This window comes from Pelmatolapia mariae, linkage group LG23 (assembly GCF_036321145.2).
Source record: "Pelmatolapia mariae isolate MD_Pm_ZW linkage group LG23, Pm_UMD_F_2, whole genome shotgun sequence".
Lineage (NCBI taxonomy): Eukaryota > Metazoa > Chordata > Actinopteri > Cichliformes > Cichlidae > Pelmatolapia > Pelmatolapia mariae.
In genome coordinates this window covers 9,837,460-9,865,367 of record NC_086246.1, presented here as the reverse complement: position 1 = coordinate 9,865,367, position 27,908 = coordinate 9,837,460, and the positions used below count along the sequence as shown (strand labels likewise).

The 27,908-nt window shown below is 40.3% G+C and overlaps 1 protein-coding gene across 5 annotated transcripts in view; it reads left to right on the top strand.

Moving 5' to 3' along the window:
- The first annotated feature begins 10,219 nt into the window (after nucleotides 1–10,219).
- The window catches only part of kcnh7 (potassium channel, voltage gated eag related subfamily H, member 7), a 74,128-nt gene continuing 56,439 nt past the window's right edge, over nucleotides 10,220–27,908 (top strand). For all 5 annotated transcript variants that reach the window (XM_063467742.1, XM_063467741.1, XM_063467740.1 and 2 more), the window contains exons 1-2: nucleotides 10,220–10,789; nucleotides 11,561–11,791. In XM_063467742.1, coding sequence (XP_063323812.1) covers nucleotides 10,714–10,789; nucleotides 11,561–11,791 — 307 coding nt within the window. In that variant the 5' untranslated portion in view covers nucleotides 10,220–10,713. The remainder of the gene's footprint in view (nucleotides 10,790–11,560; nucleotides 11,792–27,908) is intronic.

The following is a 27,908-nucleotide window of genomic DNA, read 5'->3' as shown; positions in this document are numbered from 1 at the left end:
TGGAAGTGAAACATTCAGCACATCTATGGTTAGATAACCTAGTATCTGAGTTAACTGGTTTGTAGTTCTAGCCAAAATTCAGTAAGTTGAAATAGATTCTTCAAGACTAGGTAGGCCATCAAAGTAACAAATTATCTTGATGTCTCTGAGAAGTGGGAAAGAAATAAACTCCTAAAAAGCTACCATGGAAAGAAGATTCCTTTCATAGGCAGGTGTCTTGTATGGCAGACACCGGCAATCCATAATGGATTTGTGGTGTCATTATTTTGCCCATTTTGCACTGGCTCCTCAAAATCTGGTATGTCCTATGTCTGCCCCTCCTCCATCGTATCTCCTGAAAGCTCTAAGTTTGACTCTACTTCCACAGTTAAATAATTTCTAACCTTGGCATGTGTGCATCAGTATAATAAGTGGTGTAGGTGAGTGCATGAGAGAATAAATGGTGAATGTAATGTTGTTTGGTGCAAAAACCCAAATCAAAATCCAAAAGGGTTTCTCAGGGAAGAGAGTCACGACACCCAGCTCTGAGGGCTTTTATAGTACAAAGACACAATAGTCCCAGTTGTTGCCAGTGCTACTGATGGAAACGAGCTACACCAGCTCTCCAGTGCCTACAAACGAGACCTGCCACACCAAAAAGCTGGAAAAGAAAACCAGGCGCCATGGGTCATCACACCTAGGGGTGGGTTTTAATAATCGATTAAAATCGATTCTGGCCTGGATAACATGAAATCGATTCATTAAAATCCTGAATCGATTTTTTAATATAAATTTATTTTGCCCGAAACGCCAGAATCTCAGGTGAAACCTCACAAAATTTCAACAACCACCAAACAGCTAAGACAGTAAATGAGAGCAGGTACACGGATTCTGCACAAGGACGTAAACACACAGGCGGACCCGCGGATCAGAATCAGTGAGATGTCGCCTTTCTCACCTGACGGCGCTCCCGCGGACGGCAATCACTTTCTGGCAGACAATCACTTTTTGGCACAACAACTGCACGGACACGGTCGGGGCTGAAAGCCGACAGCTCGCTGATTCTGATCCGTCGGCGGGTCCGCGCTTTGTGTTCACGCCCTTTTTGCGCTGCTGATTCTAAAGCTGTTAGTTTTATCTCTCTCCAAACAATAATGACCGAACCAGCAGCAAAAGAAGATCCAAACTACGCTTCACATAAACATTGTCATGAAATCACTCTGACTTTTACTGTTTTGCTTCACCCACGATAAAATCACACGTCATGCACAGCTCTCTCTCTCTCTCTCTCTCTCAGTGTACTTCAAGAACAGTTTCCCGTCTAAAAATCTGTTTTCTGCATTATTCGCTTGCTTGTTACGCACAAGTCTACTGTTGTTTACAGGGCTGTCGGCCACTGTTTGTTTTTTTTCGTTTTACAAACTACCAAAAAGAAAACCTAATTTCTGCCGTTCAATACTGAACAAATTTAAACTTTTTAAAATTATGCAAAATGCAAAACGCTTAGCCGTGTCTCTAATAAAACTGCTGTAACATCAGAGGTAACGTTCATATGTTCATTAATGGTTTTCTTTCGTTTTTGATGTACTGCAGAATATTTTTTATAAAATCCCAGGCCAGGAAAACCACCTTCATGTTTTTCTGTGTTTTATCTTCAGCTACTTTGACACAAAGGCATCTGCTGTGATGCTCACACCTTTGATAAAGTCTTGCATGTGTCAGCTTCCTTTTTATAGATACAAAAATATGTAAATGTACTGATCTGAATTATAATATTTCTGACTGTCAAAATTTCCCAGATTCAAATCGAATTTATTTGAATCGAATCGAATTGAATCGAATCGAATTGAATCGAATCGTGGATCGAAACGATTCGGGACCTTGTGAATCGGAAACGAATCGATTCTAGAAATCAGTGACGATACCCAGCCCTAATCACACCACCCCCTTAAGACCGTAGTCTTCCATAGGATCTCTGTCCCCTAAACAAAGAAGGGTTTAAGCAAAACAAACAAATCAAGAAATGAAACATACTAATCAAAGTTTGTGTTGGGTCTAAACTCAGACCCCGCTGTATCCAGGACTTATTCCCATGAAAGAAAAACAAGGCAACAGTGTTCGATCGATTACTTGCGCAAGGGAGGCCACATCTGTGTCCAGCACGACAATGAACCCCATGATGGCCTCCTCTCGCTGGCTTTTATTGAGAGACAGTTCACACAAAACACAGCAAAGCAACGCCCCCATGGTTCTAAGGCATTGTATGTTTATGTGTGAACTTCTATATGTAAGTAGGAATGTGTGTGTGTGTGTGTGTGTGTGTGTGTGTGTGTGTGTGTGTGTGTGTGTGTGTGTGTGTGTGTGGTAGACCTCCTGCTGACCAAAGGGTCGTAAACTCAGGAAGCTTACATCAAAAGAAGTAGATCCTCCAGATAGGATGTATCTGCAATAAAACATTACAGCCCCCTACCCAGAACCCCGAGAATCTGGGGGGAAGGACAGTGGAATCCCTTTCATCAAAGTTGGCAAGCATAAAAATGACAAACATTTAACAATCCACTCTGACAGTTTGCTTTGTCCTTTGAAAAGAAACTGGCTGGACTGTCAACTCCCTGCTCATTAATACAGCTCCTGCCCCCACATGAACTTGCAACTACCTGTAAAACAAAAGGATGGTCAAACCTGTGCTGAGCACAACAGAGACTTACCATTATCAAAAGCTTCTTGGCAATCAATTGACCACATAAACGGAATCTTGGCCAGGTCAGTGAGTGGCACAACCATGGTGGAGACATTTTTTCAGAAGCCGAGATAATATCCCACCATTCCTTTGTTGTGGAAACTGCTCAACTAGCCACTACTTTGACCTGCACAGGAGCAACGCGCCCCTGCCCCATCATCACTCTCACAGTTGCCTAAGTAAAATAAATGGTAAATGGCCTGCATTTGTATAGCGCTTTACTCAGTCCCTAAGGACCCCAAAGCGCTTTACACTACATTCAGTAATTCACCCATTCACACACACATTCACACACTGGCAATGGCAAGCTACATTGTAGCCACAGCTGCCCTGGGGCGCACTGGCAGAGGCGAGGCTGCCGGACACTGGCGCCACCGGGCCCTCTGACCAAGTAAATTCACATTCAGCTTTTTCTCTGACAAGCAGTCAAACAGCACTTTAAACCTCTGCATGTGAGTAAACCAAGTCACTATAGACCACCAAATCATCTAAATATACTGCACAACTTGTCAACCCAGCCACAACATGACTCATAAGGTGCTGAAACGTGGCTGATGCATTTCTCAAATCAAATGGCATTACTTTATAGGAATACAGCCAAGATGGAGGAAATAAATCTGCCACTTCCTGTGCTCTTTTCGACAAGGGAATCTGTCAGTAACCTTTTAACACATCAAACTTATTGGCATACCTGGCAGGACCAACCTGGTCTACACAGTATGCCATGTGGGGTAAAGGACAAGAGTCTGACTTTGTGACAATCTCAACCCTTGGAAAATTAGAACAGAACCTGGGCGTTTGTTGGTGCTAACCCTTTGGTTAAATTCGATGTCAAACTCATTGACAAAGGCACCAAAATACTGCGCTTAAGCATGTAGTCTGCCTCAGTATCTAGACATTCATGCCTTCCAGGAGAAACTATAATAATACTGGCAAAAAGGCTACTTCAGTGTCATGCTCCACACACTCTGTGCAACAGGGCTGGGTGGAGAATGGGTTCTTCAAACTCCCAGGCCTGAGTTTCTGATAAATGGACCAAAAGACACCTTAAATTCTTAAGGGTCTCTGAATTCTTCAGGTATTCAGACAGCAACTCCTCATCTAGAACAAGAACAGCATTGGTACATTCACTTGAGATGGCCTTCATTTCGCCAAATACCAAAACGGGACTGACAACTACACCTCCTTCTTGACAAATAGGATAAGACAAACCAGGAGACTGCTCATAATAAAGTCTTAACAAATTAACAAATTGGAAAGGTGAACGAACAAGTGGGCCAAGAGCTAAGACTTTGTCACCAGGAATAAACTCACGCAACTCGGCTCGGGAATCATATCTCTCTTTCATTTTAGGCTGGGACGCAGCCAGTGTTTCCCTTGCTAGCTCACCTGCAATATTTAACCAGTGCTTAAACCCATTCACATAGTCAATTAAATTTGTTTGAGTATCTGTCTCACTCTACCCATCTTAAACACAGACAATGGATCCCTAACGGCATGGCCAAGCACCAGATCATTTGGGCTAAAACTTAGGCTTTCCTACATCATCATTCCCACAGCTAAAAGCAAGCACAGCAGGGCCTCTTCCCAGTCATTTAGTGAAAACACTCCAAAACACCTTAACTCTGTGGATAAAAAGGTGGTGACTGATTACTCCTGACCCCCAACAGTTTCAAAACTCAGGCCAACAAGTAGGATGAAGAATTGGATCTCCGATCACTCTGAATAACCCTGAGGATGCCTAATGAACTTTTTCATGGCCTTAACTACATATCGTTACACTCAAAAGTTCATGCCACCAGACTTTGCATGGGACAGAGGACTCACACAGTCAATGAGCAAATACTAAAACAGCTGACTAATAGCTTAAATCGCTAGAGGGTACCAGGTTTAATAACCATATTTGGCTTTCCAGTCAGTTGACAAGTCCCACAGAGGTGTCTTTCTTCACACATGGCCAGAAAAAGTGCCGCAAAATCCTACCATACATTTTACAGAAACCGTGGTGTCCTGACCCATCATGAGCATGATTCTATAGAATCACTAGCTGAAAAACTGGAGCTCCAAAAATATACAGTTAAGCCTAAAATTATTCATACCCCTGGCAAATTTTGACTTAAAGTTACTTTTATTCAACTAGCAAGTTATTTTTTGACTGGAAATGACACAGGCGTCTCAAAAAAGATAATAAGATGATGTACAAGACGCATCATTGTGGAAAAAAAATATTTCTCAGCTTTTATTTACATTTGAGCAAAAAGTATCATGTCCAGAATTATTCATACCCTTCACAAACTGTCACAGTCTCTGGGAAAATCCAAAGTATCATACCATTACAAATAGTCAAAGCTGTTCTAAAGCATCCTAATTACCCTGATTAATTGGAAATAGCTGTTTTGATCAACTCAACAGGTGAAAAACAGCAGCTCTCTGCAGGTGGTCTGTGGACATTCATGGCTAAGACAAAGGAACTCAGTGAGGACCTGCAGCTGTGCATTGTGGCTGCTCACAAGTGAGGAATGGGCTACAAGGCCATATCCAAATGTTTTCAAGTTCCAGTGGCCACAGTGCAAAGTATTATTAAAAAATACAAGATGTTCCGCACTGTGGAAAATCTCAGAGGACGTTGTCGGAAGCCAAAAGTGAAACCTGTGCTGGCCAGGAGACTAGTGAGAGAGGTGAAAAAGAATCCAAGGATCACCACCAAGGCCATTCTGGTGAATCTGGGCTCTGCTGGTGGCAATGTCTCAAGCCAGACAGTCCAACGGACACTGTTGGGTTCCACGGATGCAGACCAAGGAAAACGCCACTTCTCCAGGCACTTCTAAGGCATGCAAAAGCTCATTTGGCCTTTGCAAATGCTCATCTGGACAAAGAAGAAGGTTTCTGGTCTTCAGTGTTATGGTCAGATGAAACAAAAATTGAATTATTTGGTCACAATGATGTTGGCATCATTGTGATCATTTGGCATAAAAATGGAGAAGCCTTCAACCCAAAGAACACCATCCCCACTGTCAAACATGGTGGTGGGAACCTAATGCTTTGGGGGTGTTTTTCAGCCAATGGACCATGGAACCTAATCACAGTAAACAGCACCATGAAAAAAGAGCAATACATGAAGATTCTCAACAACAACATCAGGCAGTCTGCAGAAAAACTTGGCCTTGGGAACCAGTGGACATTTTAGCACGACAATAACCCAAAACATACAGCAAACGTGGTGAAGAAATGGTTAGCAGACAACAACATTAACGTTTTGCAGTGGCCTAGCCAGAGTCCTGACTTGAATCCAATTGAGAATCTGTGGAGGGAGCTAAAGATCAGAGTGATGGCAAGAAGACCCTCCAACCTGAAAGATTTGGAGCTCATTGCTAAAGATGAATGGGCAAAAATGCCTGTGGAGACATGCAAAAAGCTGGTCTGCAATTATAGGAAGCGTTTGATTGCTGTAATAGCCAATAAAGGCTTTTTTCTATTGATTATTGAGAAGGGTATGAATAATTCTGGACATGATACTTTTTGCTAAAATATAAATAAAACCTGAGAAATATTTTTTTCCACAATGATGCCTCTTGTACATCGTCTTATTATCTTTGGGGAGACACCTGTGTCATTTCTGCTCAAAAAAGAACTTGCTTATTGAACAAAAGTAACTTTAAGTCAATATTTGGCAGGGGTATGAATAATTATGGGCTTAACTGTATATATAAAATAAATATAAAAATACAAAGTAAATATCCATTAACAAGACTTCTCACCTCCCCCAGCATAGAGCACAGTCTGAAACAGCTGTTTCAGAGACGGGTCAGCTCATTCCTTAACTCACCATAGGACACAGATAATGCAAAATCAAGAACCACTGGTACAAAAGATTTGACCCCACTCAGCCCCTTTGGACTCATTCTACTCATTGCCTGAGTAACAGCACAGGCCAGGTAAGTGTAAGGACAGACTACACTTTCTACCTGATCTGAGCTGAAAAGCGACCACATTTGATGATGACACGTTTGCCCAAACACAACTGCATGCAAAATCATTGCCTAGAACAGGAGTGTCCCACTCCAGGCCTCAAGTGCCGGTGTCCTGCAGGTTTTAGATCTCACCCTGGGTCAACACACCTGAATCGAATGATTAGTTCATTACCAGGCCTCTGGAGAACTTCAAGACATGTTGAAGCCATTTAAATCAGCTGTGTTGGATCAAGGACACATCTAAAACCTGGGGGACACCGCGCCTCGAGGCCTGGAGTTGGACACCCCTGGCCTAGAATGAGGTCAACACCCACGACAGACAATGCGGGCTGAAATCCCCACAAAATAATAGAATCTGCTTCCAGTTTGTATTCTGGAAGCAAACACCATCTCTACTTTCAAGATCAGGCTTAAAACATTCCCTTTTGATAAAGCACGTAGTTAGGCCTGGATCCTTCCTTGCAAAGCATCTTGTAAAGCAAGGTTTACACGATGCTTTACAAGATTTCAGGTGATCCCTGAAGCTAGCTTATTGTGTGGTAGCGACTATTCAAAACATTTGTGTTAAATGTTTGAGTCAAATGTCCCCATGTTATTACTCAGTTATTTAGCACTAAATGGCCCGATTTGTTGTGTCTGCATTGCAACCACAGTTTATGAAAGCAGCATGCTAACCAAGCTTGCTAGTATTAACTGATAAAGTAGCAGTCCACCCTTTTACCTATGTAAGGTTTCACTCACACAGGGCCAGAGCCCCACAGTTGTGGTGTTGTGCCAAAAACCTCCTTGTGCTAGCAGATTTGTTGCAGTCATCTGTAACTTTCATGAAGATGCTGACTTGTCTGCAGAAACTCACCAGCTACTCTCCAAGTGGTAGGCAATAATCCTCTGATGGAAAAACTAAATGCTGTAACCTATCTCTGATCCACTGTTTTAAAAGCTGAGCTAATACCATTAAAGAGCAAACACCAGTATCTGCAGCCATCATAATCTCATTTTCAATTTTAAACTTTTAATTAAATTCATTTTACGATAAAATGATTGAAATTGATTAAAAATGTTATGCACATCTTTAAAAAACAAAAAACAAAAACAGAGATACAACACATTTCCCTATGTCATTACCAGGGGTACACTGACCAGTCACTAGACCTGTATGAATTGGAAATCACAGTAACTCTTAGCAACTTTCAGAAACCCCACACAATTTGTTGGGGAATACCCATTTTTGATTTTTTGATTGCATGATGTTCCTGGGACAGAGTGAAATGGAGGCAGATAATCCACTGTGACAACACCTAAAGGGACCAGTCGAAAGAAGAAGATGGTGATCATCTAGAAGGAAACAGGAATAAAAAAGGCCCTCAGATTTTTATGTAAATTTTAAAATTTTGTTTTGTCATTTCATTGAGCACTTTAAGAGCTGGAATACAAACTAACAAACACTGCATTTTCTTTAAATGGGATTGTGACTATGGCAGGGGTAGGCCTTACCTTCACTGTTTCAGTGAAGGGAGGGTTTTGCTCGCTCTGTGACAGACATAGACTGAGGGAGGAGTAAGGGAATAAGAGAGAAATAAAAGACTGCAAAAGCAACATGGGCTGCAGTCTCTGCAACTCCCCTCCCCACCATGTCTGTTGAATTGTGAATCATTTTCTCAATGGAGCAGATGGAGCAGGACAGATGTTCCACTAGAGTATGGGAGTGCTTATTTGCCTGTGCGTGTCTGAGTGGAACACTGAAGGAGACATAGAGAATAAATTGAATCTGCAAGGAAAGTGGACCAAGGGGGAAAAGATAATAAAAGGAAACAAGAGCATTTTAAGACCCCCGGTATAGATAACCTGCTAGCTCATGTTGGTGTAGTTTATTAAATGATCAGTAGGTAATCTAGTGCAAATTCTCCAAAAAAAAATACAGATAATTGTGGTTGAAAGCACATTTATACAATAAATGCTACTTTAATTTTATAGCTATGGATTTGTAGATTAAGATTGCACATATATGACCTAATAAATGTCATTTATAGAACAACTGATATAAACATGTTACCAGTTCATATGTGATAGATTACTATTTAAATGGCTCTTAACTATTTTTACCGAGCACTACAAAGCACTTTAAACACTACATGCCACATTCATCCACTCATACCACACAAATTCATGCAGCACTTTAATTCCATGCCTTTAATTGCTTTTTCACTATACGCCCAGACGATTATAATGGATACACTGGGTGCAATTTAGGAACACTGGAAGCCTGCAGACTGGAAGAGCTAGGGATCAAACTGCTGACCTTCATTAGCGGTATTAGTAGATTACTAAATGGCCCGTTCTATCACCTGAGCCCTAATTTGCATGTAAATAACATGAAATGCTAGCTAAAGTCACTCTAATTTATGTTTTTTTTTATTTCAGTCTACTGTTATTTGTTATCTTCTTTGTGTATTTGAATGTAAAAATGGCATTGAAAAGATATGTAGCTTTTTTTAAATGAAAAAAAAAACACCCAACAAGCTAGAAAAATGCTGTTAATGGTAAACAAATGTCATAGTTCAATAATAAAACATTCAGTCATATGAAAGTACCGCTAATGTGCAGAATATACTATTAAATCTCTGCCAAAAAGCACAATTTTGGAAGAGAGAGTAATTATTTGACCTCAAGTAAGCTGTTGCATTCTAAGGAGAGTTTACAGCAACTAAGTGTAGACTGCTTGAGTGGGAAAGATTATCTTTTTTATTGTTGTTTTTTTGTTATTTTTTACACAGTGTATTACGTTCGTTACAAGGCAGCAACAAAGGCTGAATCTTTTCATTCAAAAAAAGTTACTGAAACCAGCAGCGGGCGGAAATGTGAGACGCCGCAACAGCAGCACCATGGCCAGCGCCTGGCCGAGGCAGTGACAGCGGATCCTTGCTCCATTTTGGATGCAAACGGTGTTTTACAGGAAAAGCGGAAAGGGGAGATATGTGGTGGCCAAGCGCTTCTCTTTTAATAAAATACACCTGCGTCGGCTGCCCTGATCTCAGCCTCCCACTGCCGCTGTCGGGCTTGCGACTCAGAAAAAGTAACAAAGAAAAAAATGATTCTATGTCAAAACGTATTTCCTTACTCGATGTCGTGTTGCAAACCAAAATAAGATAAGTCATTTTAGTAAAAATCCGTTTTTGGCTTTTTTTTTTTTTATTCAAGCAGGCAAACTTAAGCTAGTTTGCGCTCATAAAGTCTACAATAAATGTAGATAAGACAGATAAAAAGGAAAACTGAATATTGAAAATGTCGATAATAATTCGCCTTTAGGCGTGTATCAGCTAAAAGTACGAGCTGTTTACTCTGTGCTAACTTAACTAAAGCCTACTCATGAAATGATGCGTCTAACCTCACTGGAAGGTGTTACAGTAATCCGTTACTTCTCCGCCTCGCCTCTAACATCTCTACGTTTGCTGCTTTGTCTGCGCATCCTTGTGGGTTCTCCCTTCGCAGTGTCGGTGCTGCGCCTCTCAGCCATTGGCCTCAGAGACCATCCGTCTTCCCTTCACAACAATAGACCCCTGCTCGCTCGCTCGCACGCACGCACGCACGCGCGCCTTCTGCTCACGCGCCGACACAAAAAGCGCGCAGTGCTTTCGAAGAGCGACGGTGAAATGTTTAAACTGCGGTTTGCCGATTCTTTCTTTCTTTCTAGCTTCACGTCGGCGAGGAGCGCAGGGAAGCCTCTGCGATGCGCTCAACGGGGGACACGTCGGAGTTGAAATAAGGGAAACACTGGGGCTTGGGTAAGAAAACCGGAAAGCAGAGGGGGAGGTTTTTTTTCTTCGGTTGGTTGGGGCTTTTTTTTTTTTTTGTTTACGAGGATGACTGACTGGTGACAAAGAATACGGGGAGCCCCTCTGGCTTCGGTTGACACCCGCTATATAACTTTACGGAAGACATTTTTGTGGGGACCGGTGTGCTCTTACTTGGACAGACAAAGATTTTTTTTCTTCCATCATTATTATTATTTTTGGAAGGGGAACCATGCCTGTCCGGAGGGGTCATGTTGCGCCACAAAACACATTTTTGGGAGTAATTATTCGGAAATTCGAAGGACAAAGTAAGTAGATTTCCTGGGTGTCAGGTACTGTGTGGGTGCACTGTGTTGTGCTGCTTGTCGTTTGTGTCTGTCCCGCTGCTCCTCGAGATCAGTTATTGTTAGGAGTAGGCCTTCTTTTATACACCAGCAAGGCTTTGGATGGCTAACCCTGTGATGTTAATGCCAGAAGTCCATGAAAGTCATTATGAGTCAATTACCATACTGTGTTATCGCGCACCAGGTTTGTTTAGTTCTGGTGTGCTTCTCATTTTCTCCTGCTCCAGTGGGAAATGTAGTTTAAAATGCTGCATGTGAGATACACGGATTAAAGGATTAACGTAATTAATTACAGATTGTATCCCCCATATATGAATTTTGCTAATTACGCTTTTAAAAATGGGTTTCAGTTATGCCTCAAATCTGGTTTTTACAACTTAAAAATGTGCATCAGTTGTCTCTCCACATTGTTGTTTTAAAAAATGTCAAATTTAACCCTACCTCGTTAATAGAAAGTGGAGTATTTAAGCCTACTAAGGATTTACTGAACATGCTTATTGTCTAGAGCAATCCCACCTACATGTGAAGTTTCATAATTTTATTCAGTCAGCTGAGTAGCATTCAGGACTGTAATTCTGGATAATCCCATGCAAACCAATACACCCACTTGTATTAGTTAAATAAAACATTTGTTATACTTTTTCATATTCTTATTTATGTGCAGATAGTTTAAAATTACATCCATGAACACGGTAACACTCTTTCTCCCCCAATTTCTTCTCTGCCTTGTCACAGATAAGAAATTCATCATAGCCAATGCCCGGGTGCAGAACTGCGCTATTATCTACTGTAATGATGGTTTCTGCGAGATGACGGGCTTTTCCAGGCCGGATGTAATGCAGAAGCCATGCACTTGTGACTTCTTGCATGGCCAGTTCACCAGTCGGCACGCTGTGGCCCAGGTGGCCCAGGCACTGCTGGGGTCCGAGGAGCGCAAAGTGGAGATCACCTACCACCGCAAGGATGGTGAGTGTTGCAAGGTTCAGGTGGCACATGCAGCACTTGACATAAGGCTGCTGCAATAGTCTGACATTAAAATCCACACTGGCTGGCAAGCTGCTTATGTTTTCACTTTATGTTGTGATCCCTGTTATACCTTTCAATGTAAAGAAATTGCTTAAAATAAATACAGTTTTTAAATCTAGTGTTACAGTGTTTGAATTTGAATAGATTTTGTGCTGCTATCTGCAAGGAAAGCCTATAGATGAAGAAAAAAATACGTGAAGGGTGACTTGTACAACATCTGCCAGTGTAGGTACATTTAGTGTGTAATTTTTAGTTCTGAGTCAGCTCTAGCTGGAGCATTTTGCTGCAGCAAATCACCAAGTGCACCCATTTAGAACCCTGAGGGGGGAAAAGAGCAACTGTTAAAGTTTTGTCTCCCGTGATGTCCAGTTTTGAAATGATGCATGCACTGAATGACTGGGAAAAGGTGTTCATTAGCCTTCGCCGGCTAGGACACTCCGGGAAGGATGTAGCTCAGCTCCCTTAAGACCAATGTGAAGATAGTAAAGCGTGCGGTTTCTCTCTTTCTGTTCTTGCCATCTCTCAGTTTCTCCTCAGTTTACTGAACACATATGTCACTCTTCATTCTGCTACTTTACATTTTCCAGTGTAAGCATCCATAGGCGTGGCAGTTGTCTGTAACTGATGGGATCTGTATCACTCATCTATGATTAAGATGATGTAGCATGCATATGCTAACTCATGACTTGACAGCTGGGATAGTTTTGATGAAATACAAAGTTAGCTCCAAAGTGAAAGTTCAACTGTTTGATTCACATCAACTGTGCTGGTTCAGGGAGAGTTCGTGTGCTGTCCTCTAACCGTGGCATATGTATTCAGATGATTAAGTCTCTTTGCGTAACACTTAAGGACCAGTGAAATTGCACTGTGATTCAAACAAGGATTAATAGTTTTGTAAGAACTTTGTAGGGATGATCCCCATGTGGTTGTGTGTTTTAGGAATTGTTTATTTTTTTGTCCTGAGCTCAGGGATCATTTTACAGCATTTCTTATGACTTTTAGGAGTTGGCTACAACATCAAGTAATAATACTTGTATCAATATGTAATGACCAAAGACCTGTAGGGCCAGTATCTGCTTCGGAACAGAATGAGCACTGCACAAAATGACCTCCAGCAGGCCCCTAGCATGAATGTCTCTGACCAAACAATCAGAAACAGAGTTCACGAAGGTGGCCTGAGGGCCCAACATCCTCTAGTGCATCCTGTGCTCACTCCCTGACTGGCATTTGCCACAGAATATAACAATTGGCAAGTTCACAACTAGCATCTTCTATTTTCACATTTGAGAGCAGGTTTGCTATGAGCACATGTGACAGATGTGAAAGGATCTGGAGAAGCAGTGGAGAATATACGGCCTGTAACGTTGTTCAGCATGACCGGTTGGGTGGTGGGTCAGTGATGGTTTAAGGAGGCATATACACGGAGAGACACACAGACCTCTACAGGCTCAGCAACAGCACCCTAACTGCCATTAGGTATCAGGATGAAGGCCTTGGACCTATTGTCAAACCCTATGCTGGTCCCGGGTTCTTCCTGGTGAACAAGAATATCTGGCTTCATGTGATGAGAGTATGCAGGCAGTTCTTGGAGGATGAAGGAACTGATACCACTGACTGGCCTCCACACTTACCTGACCTAAAGCCAATACAACCCCTCTGGAGCATTAAGTTTGGGTCCATCCAACACCGCCAGGTTGCACCTCAGATTGTCCAGGGGCTAGTCTGTATCTGGATCCCCCAGAACACAATCTATCGTCTCACTGGAAGCATGCCCTAACGTTGTCAAGCATGCCTACAAGGACGTGGGGGCCATACAAACCACAGAGTACTATTTTGACTTGCTTCAACAAAATCTCGTCAAAATGGACAAAATCTATCGTTTATTAAATAACACTTTTTGGCTTTTGTCTGGAAAAACAAAAGCTAAAAAGGCTGTCTTCAATTACATTATACTTTGGATGGGCCCATACTTTAACATCCAAAGGAGTCTGTGCAGATGTTTAAGTTTCAAAAATACTTTTTAAATGTGGACTGGCGAGACCATAGGGCAGTTTTTAACTTTGCCTCAGGTCATCTTCAATAAGGCAGTTTCCAATTAACATGCATGCACTTCTCGAGTTTCTTTACACATTTAAATTGATCTTGCGTTTCTGTGAAAAGCTTTGAACTGCAGGCGCTGTAGTTGAAATCCTCAAATTGATTGTACTTTTGCACTGAGAAACAAACAAGAGTTGTGAACCTGACCTCCTTTTTTATGTATTCAATATTTTTTTCAGTCATTTGTTCCCATGTATTCAAATTCAAAATGGGGGGGGGGCTTTATTTTGAAATAAATGCAGCTTTTACAAAATGGTGTTGTTATATCTCTGCTTTTGAAATGACTTTTTTTTTCAGGGACAGTGAAACAACATCCTGTCAGGAGGATTTGTTTTGACACTTGTTTTGGCGCTGTGGTTCAATCAGGATGACGCATGCTTCAAAGATTGAGCTTTTTTTTGTTTGTTTGTGTGAGTATGATTGTGTATGAAATGTATAAGAAAATCCAGACCAAAATAAGGTGATGTAGATTAGGTCAAAAGCAGCTTATGGAGCAGTCACAAAGACATAGATGTTTGTGGTCAGAGGTTAAAAGAAAGTGATAAAGATAGAGAAAAATGCTTGAGGGAATAGGCAGAGAGGAGATGTCAGCCCATGTTTTTAAGCAAAGTGTTGTGCTACAGCCTGAACCTGTAACAGCTTTCAATATAAAATCTAGCTTTGTGTTATATTGGCCTTGCTGAGCTTTTTGTAAATGTTGCATCAGTAATGCTACATTTTCCCTTTGCTTATCTAAATGGTTTTGTTCTATATTATATTTATAATTATATTTTACATTCTGAAACCATAAAGTCCATTTCAGTTATTTGATTGATTGCATGAGAACTTTATTTTTGTGTCAGAGAATTTCTGCACCCTTTTTGTGTAATAAATGTGACTTATTGAACACCTAGCATGAACTACATAGAGCAGGGGTGTCGAACTCCAGGCCTCGAGGGCCGGTGTCCTGCAGGCTTTAGATAACACCCAGGGTCAACACACCTGAATCACATGATTAGTTCATTACCAGGCTTCTGGAGAACTTCAAGACATGCTGAGGAGGTCATTAAGCCATTTAAATCAGCTGTTTTGGATCAAGGACACATCTAAAACCTGCAGGACATCGGGCCTCGAGGCCTGGAGTTCAACACCTGTGACATAGAGGATTCATAGTTAAAAGTCCTGTCTTCCTTCTCTCATCCCAAACGGTCGCGGCAGATGGCCCCGCCCTTCCCTGAGCCTGGTTCTGCTGGAGGTTTCTTCCTGTTAAAAGGGAGTTTTTCCTTCCCACCGTCACCAAAGTGCTTGCTCATAGAGGGTCATATGATTGTTGGGTTTTTCTCTCTATATATAATTGTAAGGTCTGCCTTACAATATACTTTGATACTTGTCTGCATTTCACAAGTTTGTGTGAAGCTGATTTAAGTGTATATTTTGTAGCCTATATTTTCACAACAGTGGATCAGAGTCGGTCCTCCTGTGCTTAGTGTAGCTGTAACACTAGCTGAACACGAGTTCAACTAGTGCGCTGGCCAGGACGAGCTTCTCTGGCATCAGCAATATGACTTACAGCATTGTTGCCACTCTCACCAAAATTAGCTGGGGTGTGATTAACAAACTGCAAATATTTGGAGTTGTCTGTCCGTCCAGACGTTTACCAGTTGGAAAGACACAGCCACACTATTCACTATTCTACTCTTCTTTGCATGCCCATTGTGGCACATTTTAAATTGGTAACATTCTTTCTTAATGGAATTTTCTTTTAATACTTAAAGGATTAAAGTAACTGACCATTAGGAGTCTAATGCTCCTCTAGGCCAGTTTGTCAGCTAAGACAAGCTGGAGGTTCAGTGTGCATTGATCTGCTGGGCAAACAGTATTAACGATTACACAAATACCTGCATGTTGCATTGATCTCTGAAAACAGTGTATTGGAGATTGCAAATCAGTCGTGGCCAAACATCCGCCCTCTGTTGGCCCATCCACAGGAGATCTGAACTGAAATTGGACAGTTTGTTAATAATAACAATGTTCATTGGAGGGATTTAGACTGTTGGGCCCTACAGCAAGGGAAAGGCCTTATTACTATTCTGTATCCTGGTTCCTAATTACCACAGTGTTTTCCTCTTACCTGAGTCAGAGTTTCTCCAGGGAAGGTCATACACCTGTTTCAACTTGGCAGACTGCTGTTAAACATGCTGCTCGTATTAGGATAAGCAAGTATGGGTACATGTATTCATACATGTAAATCATCTTTTCTTTTGAATTTATATAACTATATTTTTAGCTTTTTATGTAATCTGGTATGTTTGCAGATATGTTTAACCATTTATAATCTTTGACTGCAAAACATTCATGTGATCACACTGTTAATACAAATGTGCTGAAGCAGGCAGCTCCATTTGTAAAAAATACACATTATTTTGTCTTTTCACAATAATATGTCTTTGATACAGTCTAGCAATGGATAAAGTCATGTAACTGAAGCACGGTTGTTTGTCAGTGATGGACAACAATTAGAATTTAAAAAAAAAAATGTGCCAGCTGTCTTGAGCAGTACTGCAGTGAAAAAAATCCAGAAATGGAAATCAGGTTTAGCAACTCCCGGATTTATGCATTTATGAGAATAGATTTAGATGTAACAGCCAGCAATCAGAGAGCCTGCAGCCTCTGTCTCTATTGTCTTCTGTATTAGGATTTTAGGAGAAATGTCATTGCAGCAGATCTCATTGTGGTGCTCTGTAGGAGTTTCCTCAAGCCAATCTTCTTTTTAATCCCAGGATCCTAGGTTGATATAAGCACATTGCCCAATGCCCTTTACAGTCCATGAAGGAGATTCTGCTCATCAGCACAATCTCTGGCACATTGTTAATGCTTTATGATTTGTGCATTCACTGGACCACTGGTCCTTTTTCCTTTCAGTGCATCTGACTTCTGTCATTAAAGTGGAAATTGTTTCCAACTGCCGGGGAAAGTAATTGTAAATAGTGTGTTGAACATACGCAGTAGTAAGACAAAATATGCATTCAATAATGTATTTCATGAGTTTAATATGTAAAGTGTGTTAAATACAGACAATTCACACAAAAATAGTTAAAAGATTGAAAGAAATTAGCCAATAATTGTTCTGACAATTATTTTGACAATGGTACAAAGAGTCTTGCACTTTAATCTTTTAAGGAATACAGATGCAGGGCTCATTCTTCTCTGACAGGATTTTGTTAAATATAGTTGCATGGCCCATTTAAATGGTAATGCTACAAAATTGTCTTTGGAACATCTGTTGCCACCTGAAACACAAGCATATAGTAAAACAGTTCCTGTTTCAAAAGACTACCTGTTTCAGCTCTGGCATTGAACAATGCACCACAGGAGGTAGCTACAGCTGATGTTCCTGTCAGCACTCATTATTACTCTGCAGGCTTATATTTGCTAATGAATGTATCCAGTGCATAAATAAATTACCTGAGTTAAAGATTAAGTATTTAAATGTTAGTGTCTTAATGACAGTTTCAAAAAAAAAGTCAGAGTAAATATAAACAGTTCTAATCTCAGCAGCACATATTTACTCAGCAACACTCGCTCTATTTGCGTCTCTGTTCTGAGCATTTACAGCGCCTTGCTTCCCATGCTAAAAATGCCGACTCTCGGGGTCCTTTGTGTATCTAGAAATCCATAAGCTCAGCACATGCTAACAGCTCTCACTTGCAAATAGCAAATGAGAGTGAAAATGTCACACTCTAAATAGATTAAAGCTGGTTGTGCTTCAGTGATGCTCGCTGAGATTAGAGCTTTTTCAGCCTTCAAATGCCATGGATAAATGTGGGAATTTTAGATTGTAATGAACATTTGTTGTCGCTGCTTAAAAAGCCATAATCTCAACAAAATAGGTGACATTATGATGTTAAAGTCATAGTTATTCTCAGTCTGTTATTCATGTTGGGTCAGATTTGCTAACAATCTGTCCAAATTTTGCAGACAGAATTATTTTAGGACCTGCTAAAAACTTTAAGTATTTAGCATTGGTAGAAACTACATTTAAAATTATGCTTTTAGAACGTTTAATGTATATTTTTAGTCCTTTCGTGGATCTGAATGTTATTGATAAATGGAGTGTTAAAAGTGGGTCTTTTCTTTCCTTTCCTTTTGGCTTTTAAAGGCTCAGTTACAAAACTAATGTTGTTTCTGAGTCCTTATCTGATCAATAGTACACATCTGAGATATGCCTAATAGTTAGTATTTCCTAATTGGTTGATTGCATTCTGGCTTGGTGCATGTGAGTGAATATATATAATTGTGTGTAAGTGATTGTGTGAACATAGCTGTGAGTGCAAGATCAGCTGTATATCTTTTCTCAGCAGTACAATGTATATACTATGGCAAGGCATGTAAAAGGGGAAAAAGTTGTTCTGCAAGTTTTATGAACAAAGCACAGTAACATTAACGTCATTAACATGCAGGTGGATATATATTGTTCTGTCTGCTTCTGTACATACTTCAGGTCATACTTTTAGGGCTTGGGACAGAATCTAGTACTTTTTAGGGAACTAACTGAATTAGTACAGAGGACAGATTCACACTAAATCGATTGGTGCCAAATTTTGGTACAAGAGCCCATCTGGATTAGACGGTTGTTGCCTTTGCAAATCATGGTGTCCAGAAGTGGTTACAACAGCTGGTGCTGTGTGCGTTTGTGTCTCAGTTTCATGTGCAGCTGCCTCTTGTTGATTCGAGTTGCCATGCTGCTTTTGAATTGAACATATGTACAAAACCTGTGCTTACACTGCATTCTTTTGGTTACTAGATGCTTGCTCTCTCAGTGGGTCTGCTGGGACCTGTTATCACGATTGTCTGGTTATTACTGCTCAACTAACTGGTTTGATGTTTGTTTATAAATTAGAAAATTAGCCTGCGTCTCCTATCAGTCCATTTTTTGTATTGCAGCATCATGTTCATGTTCCCTAATGATTAAAAAAAATTACAATTACAATTTTCCAAGTTGACACAGTAAAATGACATGTTTTGTCCAAGAGTTGAAATCCAACAACATCAGGTGTACTATCCTATAAAACCTTAGTGTTGTTAATATTTTGTTAAATGTGCTTCTAAGAGAAAATTAAGAGAATGTAGGGCAACGATCCATCAGGAGCAAAACAACAGAGTGGAAATAATATCTATTCTTCTTTATCTTTCAGCAAACATCACCTACATAAAGGGCTAATATTTGGGCATGCACAAAACACTTAATGTTACAGGTTACAGAATACAGTTTAACACCATATGTAAACCAAACAAGTTGTCACCCACACATCTGCCCAGTTAGCGCCTGAATCACTTACGTTAGCATCTAAACCAGATTGCCATGGCTATACAAACATGGGTATTGCAGGGACTTGGAGCTAACTAATTTGTACAAGAATGAGATGACTTGAAGGTGTTTTTTTTGAAGGTGCTGCTGACACAAGTGGACCACGTTGTGTGAATTTTGTATGAATAACTCACAATGTGCAAATAGCCAATGAGGCTATGGAAACTGGACAGGATGACTGATGATGAGATGAGTCAGATTATTCAATGGTGTGAGTCTTGAATGGAAACCACACTCCATAAAACCAATTCTTGCAGATCCATTGCTGTGCAAACAAGATAAGCTCTTATTCTGTTTCACCTGCATTCTCCGTCATGTTCTCAGGTTCAGCTGTATTTGAGCGCATACAGTGGGCAGCCTGTCTCTGTGAAAGACATGTGTATGAAGGGAAACAGTGCGAGCTAAAAAGAAGGAAATGCAGAGAGAATAAAAGAAGATGCAGTGGGGGAGAAAAAAGGGACAACAAAAGACAAAATAAGGCGCATAACTGAAAGACGGAGAGCTGGGATGAAGAAAGGAGCATTCATCCTTATCTAAATGTGTGTGTGGTTGGGGCGGCTGGCAGAGAGAGTAAATGGAGGTGTCAGAGATGGAAAGAAATCAGGTGCAGCTGAATATCAGATGGCTTCTTCCATTGTGGGAACAGCCTCTTGAATTCAGTCCAGTTGCTTGAGAGCTGCTTCAATAATTGATGGCCCTAGTTCTGTATCCAACACCCTTTGTCTGTCTCACTGGAAGCAAAGTGTTACCTCTTTATGCAGATACAGAACATTATTTTCACTTGACTGCGCTAAAAACAGAGCGAGCTGTTCTCGTGTTCAACATTGAATGAACCCATACAAAATAAAACAAAGGATTTGCTTAGAAAACTGATTTTGTGTGACTGAATAAAGCTGTCCAGCTCACTCTCATCACTTTACAGGGCCCAGCTAGGGAGCAGTGTAATGAGCAAAGCTACCACTCTCAGTCTAAAGTGACATAGATAGATTTGTGTTGTAGCAGAAGCTTTGATTTCCTCTATATTCATGCCTCACAGTGGATCCCATTTATAACGAGTCTCCTCAACAGCTTTTCAGAAAGAGGCTCCCCAAATTCAGATGTGGTTCTCAAGAAAAGCAGGCAGTTTCTACTTAGCTTCGTATTTCATGTTATGAGAGCAGTTACACATTTTTTTAGCTGACGGTTTATTATAACTATTGCAAAGGAACATTTGACCTGGTAATAAAGATCTGGCTTCATAGACAAACTGAATATAAAGACACTAGAATTGCGAAAGCAGACTGGTAGTAATATAGGAATAGCGTCTAATGTTAGAATATCCGTTTAAATTAATGTGTATTTCAGTTAAAAATTGACAGAAATTGTAAATCTGACTCAAATCTACTCAGCAGGAATACTCAGCTTTTCCCCCATAATGAAAAGAGTAAAAGGCTCATAACTTAATAACTAACTAAATTCATTTACAAAGACTGACACCAAGCCCACATGATACAACTGTAAAAATTTTACTTGCAAAATGCTAACTTTGTTGCCCTGGAAAGCATTTATATGATGGTACATATAGGTGTAACATCTTCAAGCCATATTTCAGTGAATAGCTGGACAGTTGTCCCCCGTAACAGACCTGACTAGGTTGATAGGCCCGTAAGCTGAGTATCACTTGCCCAATGTCACACTAGTAGCTCTGTGAGGCACTACTGAGATCCAGCACTTTGCTAAGATAAAGGTCCAAAATGCAGTCTTTGTCAACAAAGATGAAAAGATCTGCTCCTCTTTCAGTTATCTTTTGCAGAAAATAGCATGGCCTCAGACAGATAAATGATTTGCTGTCTTTCTGTCTTCTTATTTGTATTAAAATTCATGAAACCTTGCACTTAGTGTGTAACAAGATCATTCAGATCAATAACGCATTCCTTCACCATCCGTCCCCTTTTCCATTGTGCTCCTGTTAGATCATTCTTCACTGCAGCAGCAGACACAGACACCATTTTTTTCTTCTCACTGACATGTCAGATGAAGTACAATGCTACACATATAGTTGTAGACATTAATATCTCTAGAAAATAATATCAACACAATATTTTAAAAAAAATAAGAAATCGGATCTTTTTTCTTTAGTTGTTAGGAGGTTGCAAAGGAGTTAATATCCTTCCATTGTTTCTGTTTTGTTTCACTGTTTTATTTCATTGATATCCATTAAGGTATTGAAATTTTGGGATTCTTTCAAAGAGAGGAATTACTTTCATAAATCAAACTTTTAGCAGAAAGGTATACACGCTGCTCTGGACATGTCAACAGCTTTGTCATTTTCCCACATATAGAATTTTATGATATCAGTCACACATACTAGTTAATTAACTGGTATGAATGAAATCTATTACAAAGCCAGGGCTTCGCAGTGCCAGTGAATAAATGTAGGTCAGTCTGGTGTTGTATCTTTGGATTAAGCCCACACTCACTGCATTTATGTGATAGTATTACTGCAAACAGACAGTAAACAGTCTGACGGCCCCTCCCCCAACCCATTCAGGCTCAAACACTTGGCTTTCCTTCCTCCCCCTCCCCACAAGTCTCTGCTCATTCTTGTTTTATTAAGGGGCTCACATCTCCTGTCCAGCAGCTCCATGTGCAGAGATGCCGTTCATTCATCTGATGTCCAGGAGATAATAGGTTGGCTCTATGAATGCTGACTGCAAGGAAGAATCACACAGTGTGGGTCTGCCAATTTAACCCTGCCCCCTCCACTCAATCGTTCATATTTCTCATGAACGATATTTCAGACCTGATCCCAGATTTTCTCTCATTCAGAGACGAATATGCAAAGAGCAAATCTGTGAATGAGCAGCCATTCATTTTTTTCTCACTGTTATAGTTTTTCATTCACTGGATTTTGTGCTGTTAGGATTGTTGCAACAATCAGGGAAGGGAAACAATGAAATGTTCTGAAAAACCTCATGTCCTGGCCTTAATTTGGATCTTATGTTCCCTCACACCTGAACATTGAAATTCAACTGCATCTCCCACATAACAGAAAGCAGAAATTACTCAGGAACAACTTGAAAAACACAACAAAGACCCCAAGACACAATCCCAGCCCCACAACAATCACTTACTTCCATGACTTGACGCATTTTTGCAACCTATCACTAAATGCCATGGATCTGTATTCTGCTACCCTTGAAGGACCACTTTGATGGGGATTCAATCAACAAACCCTTAGAGGCAGGGGGACAGCCTAAAGCTAGTGGCATGTATCAACTGTACAAATGTCAACAAAACCTGACATCTGACATTATCAAGGTGTTAGACCACAGTAGTTCAAGTCTGACATTTCCCAAACTTCGTCTATTTGAGGTCTCTTCATCATGCATGTCTTTCTTATTTACATCCAGGTTTGTACTGTGTATTTTGTCTTTGTTGTTTCTTATTTTTTTGGCTCTTGCTAGACAGTTAAGCATGACCAATGCTGTTCAGATTGTTGCAATGCTAAATAACGCTAAAAAAGAAATTATGGGGTCTTTTTATAAATTTTTGTCTTAGAAGTCCTCATAAGATATTGTTGTATGTTTTCTAGCAAATGTTGCGTTACTATATTGTGTGAACGCTATTTTTAGTTGTCTGACAAAGTCAAACCAGTATTTGGCTATGAACTGGCTAAAAGAAAAAAGTGACTGAACAATCATTAACTGTTCGGTTCACGTACACAGTACACATTCAGTCAAACTCTCGTGCTTTAATAATACTGTAAACAGTAACCCATACACCACATAAACACAGGATATCCACAAATTTAAAAGTCACTCATCAGTTGTTCGTGTATTCAGTAATTTTTTTATATATATATAGTGCCAAATCACAATAGCAGTTGCCTCAAGATGCTCAGGGCTCGCAAAATTGCTAGCCCAACGTCCCGGGGCTAGCGATTTTTCCAGTCGGGCTACCAGAATCTATCCCTGCCCTGCCCGTCAGGCTATCATGGGAAGGAAAAATATATGTCAATGCTTTTGCATTCTTTCGGAAATGTAGCTGGGTAAATATGTCATTGGCATCGGTGAACCACTGTCAATATGTGACTAGGGTTGCTCAATTAATCGAATTTTAATCTAAATTACGATCTGGGCTTTCAACGATCATTAAAAATGACTGAGCCGATTATTAGCACCTCCCTCGTGCTTTAGTCTCGCGCTGCTCCGTGTGGCAAATCGAGCGCACCTCTCTGCGTTTCAAACACGCGTCACAACAATTAAGAGGAGCTAACAGAGGGAAGCTCGGAAAGCTAAGCAGAAGTTATTTGGAGAGGAGAGTGACTGCCGTTGGTTGAAAAGAGAGGTAAAAAACCTTCAGTGGTGTGGAAACATTATGGGTTCGCGGAGTCAGACGTGGATCAAGTAGACATAGTGTGTAAACTTTGGTGTCCACCACAGAGCGACATGGCAAAGTTCACTAAACATAGATGTTTACATTTTATTTTTTATATTGCAAACATTTGCACTGTTACCAGTATTTGCACACTATTTTATACTATTTTTGACAATCTTTAAAGCCATTATTCAATACATTGTTATTGTTAAATAAATATCATCAAATAATCGAGATCTCAATTTCAGTGAAAATAATCGTGATTATCATTTTTGCCATAATCGAGCAGCCCTATATGTGACATATTGAAATCGCATTTGAATTTGCGCTTGTTTTTTGCTTTCACTTTGCAATCGCGCGAACTGTGTATAGAGAGCGACAGTACTGATTGGTGAGTGACGATAATTTGCGCACCAATTCCTCTGACATCATCTTATCAATCGTTAGTTTACTATGCAAACATGACAAGTGAAATCTCCCGCAGCAAGCTTAAACATGTGAGAGGTTGATCGCGCAGAGAATCGCTGAGCGTTATGTGAGTGCGTGTGTAAAGGCAGCAGGATATATATTTTAGTTCTGCTGAGCCAAATAAGACCGGTCAGGGTGAAGAAGTGACAGCCAAAGAAAAGCCTACCACAAAACGGAAAAGTTATGACAAATCAGACTATAAGGCAAAAAGAAAGTGCAGCTTTATGGTTTCATGGACAAAAGAATTTCTGTGGCTGGAATATGACAAGCTAAATAACCAGGGGTGCACATAAGAGGTCCGCAGGTGCGCATTCGCTGTCAAAATAAAATACGCGCACAAGATAAGAAGTTGCAACGCGTGTTTGCGTCCATAAGATTTTCTGGAGGAGGACAGACATTTGTTTAGAACTCTTAAAGATGTCGAAGAAGCTCCTTTAAGCAATTACTTTGGTGTTCCTCCACCTCCAAAGAAATGTCAGATGGAGTCCGAACCACAAAAGAAGCGCGTATTCTAGGAAAAGTGGTTGCAGGAGGTGAGCTGGCTTTAAACAAATGATGAATGCACAGAGATTTGGTGCAGAATGTGCCATGAAAATCCCACCCTAGCGGACAAAAACAGTGCCTTTTATATGGACGCAAACGTGCGTTGCAACTTCTTATCTGGTGCGCGTCTTTTATTTTGACAGCGAATGCGCACATGCGGACCACTTATGTGCACCCGTGTAAATAACATAATGTTCTGCCGGGTGTGTTGTTGGTTTCCCTCGATTTCTGAGTCGACAAGTGCCTTTGTTACTGGGACCAGTAATTTTAAGAAAGGTCCCCATTAGAACCCATGAGAAATGCAAGAAATGGATTATTGCTCAGTCTGCAAATAACATACTAAAAATCAACCTGAAAAATCTGTTTAGAACAGCGTACTATGTTGGAAAGAGTGAACTACCACTGGCAAAATTTAGCAGTCTTTGCAAACTTCAAAAAGCAAAAGTCCTAGATCTTGGTTCCACTTGCCTCTTACCTGTGATTTCAGTGGAAATTTCAAATTCAGGATCTGACACAGACTGATTCCTGTTGTACAGTTCTTACAAGTTCATAGAAATTTCTGTTCAATTACAACCAAGTATTTGAGTTGATGATTGTAATTTTTATACAATATTGTAATTTGTGTTTCAACAATTTTTTGATTGATACATTAAAGTATAATATTGTAATGGAAACAAAACAGGAAACAAAACATTAAAAAAAATTGCTCCCTTTTTTATTCGGGCTACTTAAATTTATTTTGGGCTACCAAAAACTGAAGAGTCCCTGCCCGAAGGGCTACCAGGGATTTTGAAATTTTGCGAGCCCTGATGCTGTATATTGTAAAGTAAAGGCCCTACAATTATACAAAGAAAACAGTGAAAAACCCATTTGATGAAGTGCTTTGGCGACAATGGGAAGGAAAAACTCCCTTTTAACAGGAAGAAATCTCCAGCAGAACCTGGCAGGGGGAGGGACGTCCATCTGTCGTGACCAGTTTTTGTGAAGGGAGGACAAAGACATGCTGTGGAAGTTAAGTTACTTTTGTAAGTGTCTTTTGTATTTAGCTGTCATCCTGTCTTTGTCCTCCGGATCCTGAATTTGGGTCCTTTTTTAAACCATCACACATCATAATGGAATTTTAGTATCAAATCTGTCAATAGCAGTAAGCCAAGTTTTCCCGATCCAACAATACCAAGGAAATATCAGATAAAAGATCCGAGAGATGCTAAAATACAGCAACTAGTTTTTGTAATAAACCCTGAATGACTCTGCAGTTGTGGGTAATTTTCAGCTCCATCTCTGATCAGCAGTGACAGAAACATAGCAGCACAGGCGGATGCTTTAATTTTGTCATGCTTGATGTTGTCCCTTTTTTGGTAGCATCTGAAGCGCTTGTCACATCAGCTACAAAAACCATCTGTCTGTCCAAGATGGTGCAGTAGCACTGAGTTTGGAAAGATAAAGTAAAGACATAAAAACTAACTACTGTAACTTTGGCACTGAGCTCCTAATTTTTTGCTGTTTACTGTTTAGTAACTCTGTTTCTCTGACACTTAAAGAGGAACAGAAAGACAAACTTGTTTACCACTATATTGTAATAGTTATGTATGCATGGTAAACACTGCTGGTTTACATTTTGAGGAGGGGCTCATAAAATAAGACCTTAAATGAATCTGCACCACAATCAGGCACACAAAAGGCAACTAAGTTGTTTGTATTCAGTTCTGCATCATGACTCAGATTTGGAATAAAGTTTATCTGCTTCAGCCTGCAGTTTGGCTTTTATACTGTGTGATTTAAACTCATAATGAAGTGTCTCTTATATAAATGCTGGCACAGGATGCAGTGACCCTCTGATCAAATTTTACTCACTGTCTTCCTATCATTATCAGGTCCTATTGAAAGTCATTGTGCCTCATGCTAACAAGGCTGTACTCTGTCATTGTGCTCACAATGTTTAACACCCACATCTCCTGTCTGTTCAAGAGGAGATGTTATGGGATGTTATGACTCCATCGCTAATTTCCAGGAATATATTTATGATATGCCATTACATTAGATTTTAATTATGTTCCAAGACTGTCATTGCCTTACCATTGGCAGGGGATAAATGGAAATAATTTTCTTCTATGAATAATAACAGAGGATATTTCTGCAGTTATAAATAATGTGTACATGTGTACTGTGTACCTGTTATTCATATAGATGTTGATGCACTTCTCTTGATTTGACAAGTCTCAAACCACCAGGCCCTGTGCTGCCATTGATGACATTGTAACCTCTTCTGGAATAGATAGCAGACATACACGTACACAGTTCTGAGTACATTTAAATGTTCTCAGTGGAAAAAGGAAAACGGGAGAGGGGTGGGAAGCGCTATTTACGTTTCCAGAAGCATAGGCTTGTTTTTTTCATCTTTCTCATTTTGAACGAATAGTAATCATTTAGCTTTAATACTTTAATGGAATCACAGCATCTTTTCACCCATCTTCTGTTTTTGAGTAGAGTCATCAGATTGAGTGGCTTGTCTGTTACTGTAAATGAGAATTTGTGCACTTTGCAGTTTACACAGGTCGCCGTCATTCCTACACCCATGTTGCTTTTCTCACTTTCTGAATAAAAGACACTACTGCTGCAACAGTGATCGACTCCGACACATACTAACTTGCTGAGACAGGGTTAAAGAGTGACCTGGATAACTTGATTTGATGACAATTAGTTGTGGCGAACTGAAGAAGCTCACAGTTGAGCGTTTTACAGAGACATAGAGAGTGGAAACAAGGAGGGAGGTGTCACTGTAACCCCTGAGGTAGTGTAACACCAGAGCTGCTCGAGGCTCAGCTCACATTAGTGTCACTCATTTGTGGTCACATACAAACATAACTGCATACACCCACACATACACACCATGTCTATCAAACCAAGGCAAAAAGTAGAGTTTTCCATTTAAAATGATTTTCACTTAAATGGTGCTGGCAGAGATTTCTCCGAGTGAGGGCTGTCAAGATTCCCATATAACTGTCAGATATAACCAGTTAACAGATGTTAAACAACTGTGTGTGTGTATCTGTGTATGAGAGAGACAGCAAGAAGAAGAACTTGATCAAACTGCAGAGATTAATATATGCGTGTGTTGAACTTTAGTTACCTTTCCACTGTGAATGAGTGTACGTTCAGCTGCATTCTTTTAATTATTGATAGTGGAAATGGAATGAAATTTCCAGCATCCTGAAACTGGAACTCCTCCTGCTGTGCAACTGT